Here is a 14,667-nt window from a genome sequence, read left to right on the forward strand (position 1 = left end):
GCCTCCAAAGGATCATTTCATACCTACAGATTTTAAGACTGAAATCCACTCCAACTAAATACGTGCATATTCTTGAGAAATCTGACCAGCTAAAGTTACATCTATTGCTCCATTTGGAAAGACAAGCCAGGTTCTACAGCTTTGGGGTATCTCACAACCCAAATATATATTCCATTTTTCTGTTGGTAACATGTAAATTTATCCAACTAAAATTTTTTTTTAAGAAAACATTAAATAAAGGTTATGTTAGGTAATATGTATCTTGACTTCCATTAAAGCTAGAATTTCTTAACTTGTTTTGTTTTCTATTCCATTTTGTCCTTATTTCATTGTTGATTTGAGATGTGAAATATCAGATGTGTTCAGAAAAGAGAGGAAAAAGAAGAAAGATGTACAGTTGGCGGGGGTCACCAGAAATTGATTATGGGTCCCTGATGATCTACAGTGTTGAATCTGTAGTATTGGTATAACCAAATTCTGTAATTCTCACATATTCTCATAGACTCACCAATTCAGAGACCCAGAAAATATCTTGAGAGAGCTCTTATCTCTGTGACTTTTCTGTGAACATGTGGCTATTAATGGCCAAGTCAGAATTTTTAGACCAGGTGTGAATCTCAATTGACTCCTTCTTTTCTCAGGGGCTTGCTCAATGTTTCTTTGCCTCACTCTCAATTCTATAATGGTTAAAACTGCAGACTCAAAGTAGATAGCTGAGATTCCTCCTTGATTTGCTTGACATTTTCCTGTCCTGCCACAAGTGATTTATGTTTTGATTAGTAAGGAAAAATCTCAGAGAGAGACCGAAATCATTGTTCTTAGATCAAATGAATATGGAAGAGTCAGGATATATTTCAAGTGGTGTTTTACAACTGTCAATCATACTGAGGATGCAATAAGTGTCAACTTTTCTAACAGGAGTTTGAGTAATTCCGTATGTCATTTGGGGTGAGGATATGGATGGACAAGACTGGGATCTTGCATAGTAAAATATTTTCAAAACATTCTATTTTTATGTATAAAACAATATTTTAATGAGAACCATGTTATTGAAAAAGAAAGTCTCACTTTACTCCAGAACACTGATCATAAATAGTTGTGCTACATTTTGTGTTGATGGTGTTCAATTCAGTTGAGTTTTAAGGTCATTAGGGGCAGAGACAATGTCACCAAATTCATGTTTGGGGCATGGAGTGAGTTCCCAGTGAACAATTGTTCATTAACCAAATCCATGATAAAAGGAAATAGGAATGGCAAGAAAAAAACCCAAAATGCTCAAATATACTTCTTGCCTCATTACTAGAATCGTATCAGTCACGTCTTCTCTTTGACTCCTGGAAAGAGATATAAAATGCCTCCCACTTACTCCCCATACTACAATCAGAACAAAATAGCAGCAGCAATATTAATGGCAGTGACTATCATTTACAGAGTACATTTGACATAGCTTTAAATCCTTTAATCTTCAGATTAACCTGGAAGACAGAAGTTTTTTCCTTTTAGTTAACGAAGCACATAAAATTAACTAACTATCAAGGTTAGTTAAAGGTGACACTAGAAAAGTGGTACTGTGCAATGTTTAAGCACATGGACTGGGAGGTTATATGGTTGTGTATTCCAGATCCAACTCCTTCAATTCCTATGCCACCATGTATGTTGCTTCACCTCTCTAAGCCTCAGTTTCCTTAACTACAAAATGGGGGTTATAATTGTATTTTCCCCATAGGGTTGTTCTGAGACTTGAGTGAAATATTAAGTTCTTGGGACATACTGAGTAGAGATATACAAGTAAACCGTGCATGCACACTGATGCCAAAGTCTGTTTTCTCATCATATTGATTCTCAAGACTGTATGCTTTCCTTCAGATACAGTGCCTTTTCTTCACTTCTATGCTTTTGCTAACTTATCTACCTTACACCATCCAACTAACATTCCTTTTCTCAGATTACAGAATAGACACAGATAATTATGTTCATATTCATCCTTCAAGTCTAAGGGATTTTGTCTTCAAAACTCATCAATGCCTAAGAAAACTAGACTGTGTTGCATAGAATCTAGGATATAATTCTCTTGTGTGTTGTATATTTGTTTGCCTGTCTGTGTCTACCGATAGAGTGTGAGGTTCTTAAGGCCAAAGACTACGCTTTTTCACTCAGTATACTTCAACAGCCAGAATAGTGTCTCAGCCATGAAACATACTAAACATATACTGGATGAATGGGTCTGTCAAGGTAGGGATGCATGGAAGGAATGATGAATGCTGAGCTATCAATGCTTCCATCCAAATCAGGATGGAAAGATCTGAAGGGAAAGGAGAATTCAGGGGTCAAGAAAATATTATCATATATGCCTTTATCTGGGTTCCCTCCCCAAAGCAAAGAACAAAACTATACGGCCAAATGTTGCAGAAGGCAACAGATAGGTATGAAGAAGTTAGCATTTCTGCTCTTTCCTCTCCCAAGTCCTTGGAAGCCTAAGTTTACCTCAAAGTGTGGACACTGGCCCCCTCCCAACCCTAAAGCAGTAAGTGGCATCAGTATCTGCAAATCACTGGGAGTTCCTTGGAAAATGGTGCTCCAGAGCAGTGATTCTCAAAGTTTAGGCACAAACCTGATAACTAGCGATGTTAAAATGCAGATTCTGTTTCGGGTATTCAGGGACAGTATAGTTTCTCTTGGGTTTTACTCTGTCCAGGAAGGACTTTCACAAAAATTATGGGCAATGTTCACAAACCAAAATAAAAAGAAGTATTAGTGAGGCATTTTATTCTAGACCAGTGTTTCCCAACCTTGGCTGCACATAAATGACTGAAAAGCTTTTTTAAAAATATAATCCCTAAAGATTGGGAGAAAAATGAAAGGTGACAGTGGAATTATTACCAAGAAGGTAGGTTTTAACAAATGAGTATGATCGCTGAATTATTATACTGATTTTTCTTTTGGTCTCCAGTACCTTAGAGCAGTTAGAAGTAAAAACCTAAAATTATGGAATTGTAACCCATACCAAACTCTGAAATCTGTTCTGCAACTAATCATTGGGGTGTGCTTTGAAATGTATTGCTTTTTCGTATATATGTCCTTTTTCACAAAAAATAAAAAAGAGAAAAAAAAGTCGATCGTGATGATAAATGCACAGCTATATGATGATATTGTGAACCATTGATTGTACACTTTGAATGGTTACATGGTATGTGACTATATAATATATATCAATAAAAAAATAAATAATTTTTTAAAAATACACCACCAAACCGACTAACACACCCCACCACATCAAATAATCAGAAATTGGGAGTGGGGGGACTCTTCTTCCCAGATGATTCTAATGTGAAGCCTGCGTGGGAAACCAGTTCTGTCTGTCAATCAGTGCCACTCGAAGTGTGGTTCAAGACCTAAGGCAATCCTAGAAAGTCACTGGTCCCTGACGAGATAAATACCAAAACTGGGAGTAAGCATTTAGAAATCATCATACCAATTTGACAAATTAAGTTTATGTCCATTGAATCTAACAATCAAAGCAGATAGGGCTAATAGGAAAAAAAAAAAGTTGACTTGGAAAGATTCCTGCCCACCCCACCCCCAAAGGCCGACTTCTGAATAACTGGACACCCAGCATTGGTACTAAAGCTATGCTGGGACCCTTCCTTAGGCTGTTACCTCTGAAAGCTGAAACATTTGGGTCAGTGGTTAATTGCTCAGACAGCTCCTCCAGGGCACCTGGGTAAAACAGGGTTAAAGAGCAGGAGTTGGGTAGGTGGGGTAACAAACCAGGAACACATGCCTCCCGAGTGCGATAGCGTTCTTTCAGTTTAATTGCTCTTAAAACACGCACTCACTCACATAACACGGAAGGTGAGAGCTGAATGAAGTTTTCTGGGTAATGGCTTGAAATGTTTTCCTTATGAGAAGTGGTGTTGAGTTACAGCGCACAGACTGAGAACTGGGAGGAGAAAAGCCACAGCCTGGCCCGACCCCCACCTTTCCTTGGGCTTGTGTGAAGGTGGACAAGGGCTCAAAGAAGCAAAATGAGTGATATGTTGAACTATCTTGTGACTGAAATCGACTGCTTCCAGTGACCTAAGGCCAGCATTTACCAGGATTTACCCAGGGGCCAGCCGAGCAGGGACAGATGCTCTGCTGTGAAATGCCACGCAGGCAGAGACTGACAAGCAGTAGGAGCTGAGCTTTCCCCTTGGACTGCTGTTTCCTGCTGTGTTCAGGGGAGGGGGAGAGCTTTCTAGCAACTCTGCTGCAGCTGCTGCTACTGCTACTTCAGCTCCCTCTCCACTCAAGGTAAGCAGGCTCAAAGGGAGGGCAGGCTGCGAGGGAAGACTTTGTACCATGAACAAGATTCGAAAGTTTTTCCGAGGAAGTGGGCGAGTCCTGGCATTTATATTTGTGGCTTCTGTCATCTGGCTGCTCTTTGACATGGCAGCTCTCCGCCTCTCATTCAGCGAGATCAACACTCGTGTCCTCAAGGAAGACCTTGTCAGGAGGGAGCAGGGAGGGCTCAGAGTCCAGCCAGACCAAATGAAAATCCTTTTCAGCAGCATAAAAGAGAGGAAGCCCCCACCGAGGGGATATGGAAAGGGGGCATGGGGCAAAGAGAACTTTAGAAAGACTGAGGAGAGTGTGCTTAAGGTTGTGTATGATTTGGACCAATCACAGAAGGAAAGGAAAATGCAGAATGCCCTGGGAAGGAATAAGGTTGTGCCTCTGTGGCATCCTGCACATCTGCAGACCCTCCCACTGACGGTTACCAAGCAGAAGACAGAGAGGCAAGACATCAAACGTGAAGCCTTGTCTCACCGGGTGAGACCAAAGCAAATGACAGCTCAGGGGGCTCAGAAAACTCCATTCACGGTAGCAAAAGGAACTCCATTGGTCAAAATATCTGTACACACAGGAGTTGTTGATGTAAATGTGGAGTCCCTGAGGGGTCATAGTCTCAGTACTGATACATCAAAACGAGCAGCTGAAAGGGACCACAATGTGACCATCAGTCTTAATTCTGACAGACAGCAATCACAGACAGTAGCAAATGAGAGGACACACCCTGCCAGCCAACCAGTGCCAAAATCTGGGGAAATGATAGCCTTAAATAAAACCGAGACTCAGAGCAAAGAACTAAATGCAAATAAACACAAAGCCAACAAGGGTCTACCCTTTTCCAAGTTCACTGCCAATTCGAATCGCTTAAAGAAGCCATCTATTAATGAGACACAGTTGGGAGGCATGCCAAAGGATGATGGCGTTAAAGTGGCTTATAAGAAGAAAATTGATTTCTCAGAAAGCTATGTTGTGATTATAGCCAAAGAGGAGGAGGAACTAAAGACAGACACCAAAGAGGTGCCCAATTATAGAACCAAAACTGTATTTCCTAAAATATTGGGTGAAAGCCAATGGAATAATATTTCCAGGAATTTAAGTGAAGCATCTTTCTCTTCACTTGCCCTACAGAGAGCAGCAATGTCTCAAATCAGCCCAAAGTTAGCTAAGGCGCTACAACCAGTAAGAACCAACTTAACTGTCAAGGCCCATGCTGTAGAAAACAACCAAAGTCATATAGAAACCCATTTATCTGAAGATCAAGGGATGCATCATGTGTTAAGAATTGATATGACACTTTCCCCAAGGGACCCCAAAGCTCCTGGTCAGTTTGGACGTCCTGTACTTGTTCCTCCTGGAAAGGAAAAGGAGGCAGAAAGAAGATGGAAAGAAGGAAATTTCAATGTCTACCTTAGTGATTTGATCCCAGTGGACCGAGCCATTGAGGACACAAGACCTGCTGGGTAAGATGATTTATCTTCCTTTTTCCTCAACCCCAAGCATTTTCGCTTTATGTAGGGCGTTATTTCTATATAATTTCATGTGATTTCAGATCACTTACCAAATTAAAGCAGCATCAATAACTACATAATGCTCAAAATCATCAAACAAAAATCTGCTAGCAGCATATCCACTGGGCTACCTGTCTACACTTATTTCTCTGAGACTTTGGCCATCACCCTGTTAGCTCATGTCCCATTTTCTTTCCTATTGAGTAATTAAATGAACTCAATGCATAATAAGATAATTATGAGTGGAAGAGTTTAACATATAGTTTCATTATTACAATGACAATGAAATAAATTCCCAATTTTGGAACTTGCCATTATTATCAAGTTTGTCAAGAGTATATTTGGAAAGGTGTGTAAAGGAGGGGCCTCTAGGTCTTCCTGAAATCATATCTTAACTAACAGAATTCTGCCTAATCTTGAGTAATGATCAGCATATTAGCATGTAAAGAAGTGGCCATAATCCCTAAAATTTTATGTCTTTTGTAGATGAGACTGTGAGACATTCAGGAATCCAGCTATACAGGAAAAATAATGTTTGAAAATGTAATCAGTCAAGAACTAGAAAACACCTTCAGGTTGTTATAATAATAATCACCCAGGTTATCATAATAATACTCATATTTGTACAGTTTTACCTTTTACAAAGAACCTGCATGCACATCAGATGAGCTTCATAAGAGCCCCAGAAAGGAAATGGCAGGTGTTATAAGTTCAAATAATAGGTGGGGATGCTCAGGTGCTACATCACTTTTCCAAGTTTGTGCAGCTTGAAAGCTGCCCAGTGGGCCTCACTGAACCAGTTCTTCAAAGAATTAAAGTGCTTTAACTACATCACCTGAAAGTAGATCAAATCACAAATATTTGATCTGACTCAAATATAGTTGGGGTTCCTGTTCCTTTTTGGCCCACTCATGTGTGTAAGCACTTTGTAGTCAGATATTCCTTATCCACTGATTGATTGCACAGCTCCATGTATAGCTTGGTATCTAATACCCTAAGCAAAACAAATGTCTGTCTGAAAGTTGCAGTTAGAGAATGTCGACTTTCAAACTTAGCACATGTATGAAAACAATAGCCTTTGGAAAATTTTTCTTTGTGATCTAGGCAGTCAATGTTACATCTACCTCAGGGCTACTAGGGGAAAGGCAGATATAGATGAGTCTTGATTCCTATTAGTAAGAAGATACATCACTGTTAGTGTGATGTCAGCTACAAGGAGATGATTCTCAGGTCTCTTAGCCATTGACAAATGGGTATCAGCCACATATCCATCACCTGCTTGGATAAGGCACTGTGTTGGGCCATTCATATAACTCACCCTGCTGATGCATACAACTCTGGTGTAGAATACAAACATAACCAAAATAAAGATGAGGAAACTGTGATCCTGGGACCGTAAGTTATTTGTGGTCATAGAACTAGTCATTGTAGAGAAATGACACAAACCCATGCTCAAACGTTATGCCGTGCTACCTCCCATCTTTTGCTTATTATCCTCCCTCCCCCTACCCTTACAAAAAGGATCCAAAAATTATGTGGAACCAGATATTGTCTGAAATCCTATATATGACGGGAATATGCTTATGCAAGGTTTGAACACAAAATGCAGAGAAATGAAATAGTGACCCAGCAGACTCCTACAGAGTCTGGGGAAAGAAGCAGATGCTGCATAGAAGCATGAGCTGCAGTTCCAAATCAGAGAAAGGGCAATTGTGTGAGGGCCAAAAGCAAGAAAGAATAATGTTAGCAGCAGTGTGATTTATCGAAGGCTCTTCGTAGTTTTCAGCACTTAGTACTCCTGCAATTCGGTCAGTAGAAGTTAAGGGTTGCGGTCCAGGGAAGTTACAGTCAGCCTCTGTCTTCTGATGGAGTCTGTCCGGACTGCAGGAGAAACTGACACGTGTGCTTGAAAGGATGAGTCAGATCCTGTGGCCAGGACCCTGCCTTCTTATCACACAACCCACCTTGGCTAACTAAATATAGGCGTGCTCTCAGCAAGCTGTTGATCTGTTCCACTAGTGGGATTGAGGTGGCTGTTTAGTGAGCTAGGTATGGGACTCCTAAAGTATTTACAGCCCTTTGATGCCTCTCTTCCTTGAAGTGGAAAAAAAGTATTTTTTGTTTCTTTTTTTACCCGGACACTAGGATTACAAATATATACAAATTATGTTTTCATGTGGCTGAAGTTTGGAAGAAAATACAAATGAGTAACATTTGATTCATCAGTTTGGCAGGGTTTGAGTGACGTGTTTTACTTGCATTTTATTTCTTTTCTGCCTTGCTAAAAAAAAAAAATGTATGGAATGGCTTACAAGAATACATACAGTAGTGTTTTGAAAAATAACTTTAAAATTAGCATAAAGGGAAAATTGTTATGGATATAGTAAAAAAAATCTCTGCGTGTGCATGTGAATTGTGTGTGAGAGAGAAAGAGAAAAAAAAAGGGGGGGAGAGAGAGAGAGAGAGAGAGAGGGAGGGAGGGGTGGGAAGAGGGAGGAATCCCGAAGGGCTGGCATTAAAGTTAGCTATAGTGGCAGATCATGGCAATCTTTAAATTTTATGAGTCTGGGAAGAATCTCCCTTTCTGCCCTTTACATTTCCAAAAAAAAAAAAAAAACCATTGTAGGTTGATTAACACATCATAACTGCTCACTGAATATAGAGTGAACAGAGCAAAAGAATAAAAACCATAGATTTGTTAGTATGTTCATTTAAATTCAATTCCTCTCGGTAATAATAACTAGTACTAGTTAATATCTTCTTCAGGATGATTTAATGGCTAGGAGGGTGTTGGCATTAAAAAGTACAGGAGACAAGCAGGATTCCTGGGGCAACTTCATCTACATCAGTTCTAAAACCAGACTCTCTTTTCCAAACCTTTCCTTCTTTCCCCCCAAGTCCCAGGCTCACTTGGCATTTCCACCGTTCTCCAACATACCCAGGCTCAAAATCTGAGACATTTTTGCCTCCTTCCTTTTCATTACCCTTACAACAGAAGGTCATGTTATTGTACTTCTAAATCTCTTGAATTTGACTTTGTGCTGCATCATATAGTGCAGATTCGTTACATTTCATTTAGGCATCTCAGGAACCTCCCATGACTTCCCATGTCTGCTCCCTCCTGCCTAGGTTTAGAAGTATTCAGTGACTCCCTGATGTACACTCAATAGAATCCAAACTCTTCTACCACCTCTTCCAACTAATTCTCTTTATCAAAGAGGGTCAATCTGGCAAAATCTCTGTGGCTGAAAATATCATAAATCTTGGTTATTTGGATTAAAAGGAAGTGAAACACATAAAGGGTGATTAACTCTAGATTTAGCATTCATTAAATGCGTCCACACATTCATTGAGATACCTTTAGTAACTTAGCCAGAGTTGTTCAGATTTTTTTAGGAGGGTAAAAGGGGGCCAGTGATGTATACAGTAACTACAGGAGAAACTTCAGAATCTGTAGAGCAACCCCATTATTTTGGTCAAGTGAATGTACATATGCAGAAAGGAAAATTTCCCACTTTTTGCCCCAAACTTTTTTTTCTTAAGAAACTCCTGGCATCTCCCCCTGCTGTTCTATGTGCTTCCATTTTTCAGGTTTACTGCTGAGCAAAAGAAGAGAATTAAGTGAATCAGATCAGTTTGATACAAATCCCATACTTGCTGTTTTCAGATTGAACCTCAGGAAATAGAATCAATATACCATGTTCTGATAAAATTAAATACCTGACTTATGAACATTTGAGCCTTCATTTTCCTTCAGTTTATTTTGAGTCAAGTACAGCCTACTGTTTCACCATGCAATGCACCATTTCTAAAATGCAAGATGTAATATCACAGCTTCTTCGAACAGCACAATTCCATGATAAGAGCTCCTTTCTGTCATCACACTGTCCTCTCTCTTCAGTGCCACCTGTGTTTCTGCCCCTTGCAGTGTAGCTATAGTGTGTGACATTCTCTCCAACATGGGCCCGCCATGTAAGAAAGCTTGTCTCATTACCCTTTTCTACACATTCTTTTTGAATTATTATCCACTGATGTTCTTATTATCTGATCCCTGCCTACTACCTTCTACCATCTGTATCTTCCGTGTTCCTCACCATTGTCTCCTACACATCCTATTCCGACCTTGCTCAAAGCCCAACTGTTAAAATGATCCTTATGTTGCATATTTTATCACAATTGAAAATTAACTGTTTTGGGAGAAAAAAAGTCCAGCTATCATCTGGCCTCCAGCTGGACCATGACTTAACTGTGACCTCTACATCTGGATGCCTTGATGTATGCAGCATTCTTTGTTATGGAGACACTCCTTGTTGTGTGTTCTAACCAGAGCCTTCAAAATCTGTCTTATCTCCTCAGTGAAATTATAAGCTTCTCAAGGAGGGAAACTCTTTTACATTATTTTGTATGCCCTTCTCACTGAGCAGTGGGCTGCATACTCAAAAGTAGAAGTTAAAAATATGGATTCAAAAGATACATTCCTCTGAAATGATTTTTGGAAATTGATACTACTTCAAAAAATAAATCAGAGAAATAACTATTCAAATGAAGCTTGCAGTAAGTCTTTGTATAAATTTTTAAAATGTTTTCTTAATTTTTCACTTTGGAAATATTGAATAATTAGTATCTGTTTAAGGTAAATACATCCTGTTCTCACAGTATAATCAATTTATTAGTTCATGCTTATTCATTCATATTTTTGTTGTTGTTTTGGTTTCTAAATTTAGTGTTTTGAGCTTCAAGTGAGGAAATCTCCTTACGTTATTTAATATGTTTCATGTCAGTAAGTAAAATACCACTTCATTTCTTGCCTAGAGTTAAAAATATGCTTGAAATAAAAATATTTTTGACAGTCATTTTTCCATATTTGATCCTTCTTTATAAAAAGCTAATCCTTGCACATTTTGCTCTTAATTGTTGAGGTTTGTTTCTATCAGCAATTATCAATACATACACACAGGTTTTGCTGAAACATGGTCTTGTCCACCTGCCTATATAGGGCAGTTCTACTTGGCAAAGTCCTTCTTTAGACCTACAGCTATAGTTAAGATGGTACTCCAAAAATTAGGTTATTAAAGTGTGCTTCCTGAATCTGTATTTAGAGGAAAATGATTGAAATAAATTTTGTTACCAGCACTTATTTTTTTTTAAGTAAGTAAGAATTATGGTATGCTCTTCTACCACTGCTATTCCATCATGACATTATTCAATGGCTTAAATTAATGATTTGCTTTTCCTACAGAACTCTGGCAGATATTTCAAAGAAGCAGTTAAAATTGGTCTTTATTCTTTTCCCAGAGTCTGGACTGTCAACCAATAACTTGGTTCTATCCTACACAGCTAAAGATAGGTTTTTTGTTTGTTTGTTTCTTTTTAGCACATACGAAAAGCAGAAGATAGCACCATGCATTTGCCACAAACCAGTCTAAATTACCAAGGGGGCGGGGGGATAAAAGTCTTTCAGGACCTTAATTTTCATATCCTCCCTATCTTCCCAGTCTTAGAAGGGTCAAAAACCATGGCTGCTGAGTTAGTGGAGGAGGAGGAGGAGGAGGAGGAGGAGGAGGAGGATGACAAGAAGCTAGGAGAGAAAAAATAAACTGACCACATATCCTCCCAAATTCCAGGCTTCTACAAGTTTATCAAGCTGGGAAAGGAGAGAAACCTTAAAGTTGAATGAAATTCAAAGTCATTTTTAACCTGGGATGAATATTTTAATTGATGAAACCAGACTACCTTTGTGACAAATAGTATTTAGAGAAAATTTTCTAAAATTGATTGGCAAAGCTGAGACCTCCCTAAAAATCAGCCAAGGGCAGGGAAAAAACTCACAATATGGATGCTAAAGGGTTATTTCTTGCTTTCACCCATACGAGTGCAAACAATGCAATGATGCCTTTTGAATGGTGTGTGTGTATGTGTGCACACATTTGTGTGTTTGTAAGTTGTGCTATTTCACCGGAAAGACCTGTAAGCAATTACAGTAGGAAGTAAAAGGTAAAGTATGTTTCAAAAGCATAAGCTACATCATAGCGTAACAAAAGTTAAATATGGCCAAGAGACTAATAGAGTGCCTTTAGATATTTGTATTTAGATCCTTCAATTTATCATATGCTTCCCATAACTAGGGAATAACAAGGAGGGAGATGAACAGAGGAGAGAGAGGCAAACCACATCTCTGACCTAATTCAAAGAGAAGAAAACAGTTCAACAGTTCTAATTAATGTAAAAACTAAGAAATATTACAGCAAATTAGTCACTTCTCCTCCTAAATACTGCCAAAGATGTGAAAATATGCCTGGGAGAGCATAATTAGTAAATGTAGGAATGAGAATCTGTTTTCCCTGTTGTACACATCTAATCCAGCTCCCATTTTAATCACCAGTCTAATTTCATCAAATTCTTGTGATTATATTGCCCTAAGTACTATTATTCTAGAAAATACTTCCTGTTGGGCTATTCTGGTTGGCCCTTTCAGAACAGAGCCTCTTAAGAGGGAAACAAGGTTTTTTGCTCAAGGGTCAGAAAATTCAGGCAAAATAGCAATGTTTATAAGCTCTGTTTTGTTGTTTGCTTTCAAAATGAAAGGAGTTTTTTAGAGCCCCTGGAAAAACATTTATATTATTCCAAACTGAATTACCTTCTAAACTGACTTTATTTCTATAAGGGCAGTTTATGGGCATAAGTGAGAAATAGCAACACTTATTACTGCTTACTTACTATTTACTAAGGCCTTTACTACTCTTTATTACTAGCTCTCTCGTTCATCCTTAAAACAATTCCATGAGGTAGACACTATCATAGTCCCAGCTTTGCATATGGAGAAACTTGAGGCTTAAGGGGAAGCTGAGATTTCAGTTAGTGGGAAAATTAGTTCACTTCCTTCCACGTGATATTTGCCCATTGCCTTGCATGGGCACAGGGCAGACACACTATACCAGCAGCTGGGGCTTCTCATCTTTCATGTTCATCATCTTATTTGATCCAGATTGATAACGTGTTCATCTCCTTATTAACAGATGAGGAACAAAATGCTGGGGAAGATAAAGTCACATGCCCAAGGGCTCAGAGCTCCCAGTGTCGGGAATGGGCCTCAACGTCTAGTTTTCTGATTCTTCCTTGGTAATAATTCCACTACACCAGGCTGGTCCTTGCACTGACCCCAGCTACTCCACCATCGTAATGACCATTATCGCCCCCATCTCTCTTTGGCTTGCCAAGCTCTCTGCCTAGGAGGACCCCTCTCCTTGGTTGGCTAAAAAAATAAAAATAAAAAAAAGCTTATATCCAGGCAGCAATATGAATGCATGTATGCAGGTTATATATATATATATATATATATATATATATATATATATTTCATTCTAACCAATCCTGACAACAGCACTTTGAATTGTGTTTTATAGATGAGAAAAGTGAGACTGTAAGAGAATTAGCGATACATCTCCTGCCCCGCACCTAATAACAATTTGTGATTCAAAATAAAAGTCTCTGACTTCTAGGTCTAGTGCTCTTTTCACATGATAGCTTCTCCTCCCTTTATTCCCTTATGATCATGACACTTTGAGATAAATTAAAATATTTCTCCTCCTTATACATAGGTCAGGAGTACCAGAGGCCAATTAGTTTTGCATGCCATGTACCTAGTTAGAGGAAAAACATATTGGAAATCATTTTCTGTAGGGAATTAAGTAAAGGTGATTCTTGAAAACTAGCCACAAGCCAGCAGGCCAGCAGTCAACAGGCCAGCAGTCAGCAGAATATTTCTGGGCTCTACAACACAGTTAGTATCTGAGCATGGGTCTCTGCCTTCAAGGCAAGCAGAATAAAATGTTGTGCAAATAATGCACAGAGTCCTTACTGGAATAATGATGAGAAGGACTGGACCTGGCCTGGGGAGAGGGCAGAACTGTTTTAGCTGTAATCTGAACTGTGTGGGAGTTAGAGAAGTGGTAAAAAGGGTGATCCAGCCTGGCTTGGCTGGGGACTGGGGGAGGCGGTCGGTGAGGGTGTAAATGAGTCCATGGAGGTAAGCGAGATCCAGATCACATGAAGAATTGTTAAGGTTCTTCTAAGAGTAAGTGAGAAGACATTGAAGGGTTTTAAGTTGCAGAAGGAACAATTTAATTTGTCTTTTTCAGGGATGCTTTGACCCAAAGGGAAACACTTGTAGGTAAATATCACTGAAAGTTACAGAAAGAATCAGAGGCTGTTGACAATATATAAGATCTCAAAAAACTGTGAGTCCCTGAATGTCACAGAGAAGGTCTGATGAGGGAAATGACTTGTCCAAAGTCATACACTTCAGGGGAGACAGGACTATCCCCAGAGTGTCCTAACCTCCACCCAGTACTCTTTCCACCTTGTCACACCGCCACCCGCTGTTCTCCTTCCATCCCAGTTTCACTCTGACAGCTGCCTGCTCAAAATAGACCACTGTTAAAGTAGTGAAAGGAGATGTTGGTGGTTTATATTTCTAAATCTGGGTCTGGTAACTTTGGATATACACAGTCACCCCAAGAACCACAGCTCTAGTCGGTTAAGGCCTTTGGACTAGAGATGGAGCAGAAATATTCAAGATTAAAAGCCAAGTAATTCTGATTGAATATGGGAAGTTGTCTACAGAAAGAACAAAGCACAAAAATAGAAGCTTAAAGAACTGTACCCTCATCAGTGAGAGGAAAAGAATGTACCAGTAATCCTAAGGTCTTGGAGAAAAGAATATAATTCTGGGCAGGACTTCTCAGTTAGATGTTCCACCCCTCCATGTCATCCCAAAGATATCAGAGCTCTGGGAAGGAAGGTCCCTGAAGGCTCCCAACAAGGCAGT

At 39.3% G+C, this 14,667-nt stretch overlaps 1 protein-coding gene across 2 annotated transcripts in view; it reads left to right on the forward strand.

Annotated features, from left to right (window-relative positions):
• Positions 1-3,763: 3,763 nt before the first annotated feature.
• Positions 3,764-14,667, forward strand: part of GALNT5 (polypeptide N-acetylgalactosaminyltransferase 5) — a 54,912-nt gene continuing 44,008 nt past the window's right edge. For both annotated transcript variants that reach the window (XM_077153878.1, XM_077153877.1), the window contains exon 1: positions 3,764-5,792. In XM_077153878.1, coding sequence (XP_077009993.1) covers positions 4,342-5,792 — 1,451 coding nt within the window. In that variant the 5' untranslated portion in view covers positions 3,764-4,341. The remainder of the gene's footprint in view (positions 5,793-14,667) is intronic.

This window comes from Tamandua tetradactyla, chromosome 3 (assembly GCF_023851605.1).
Source record: "Tamandua tetradactyla isolate mTamTet1 chromosome 3, mTamTet1.pri, whole genome shotgun sequence".
Taxonomy (NCBI): Eukaryota; Metazoa; Chordata; class Mammalia; order Pilosa; family Myrmecophagidae; genus Tamandua; species Tamandua tetradactyla.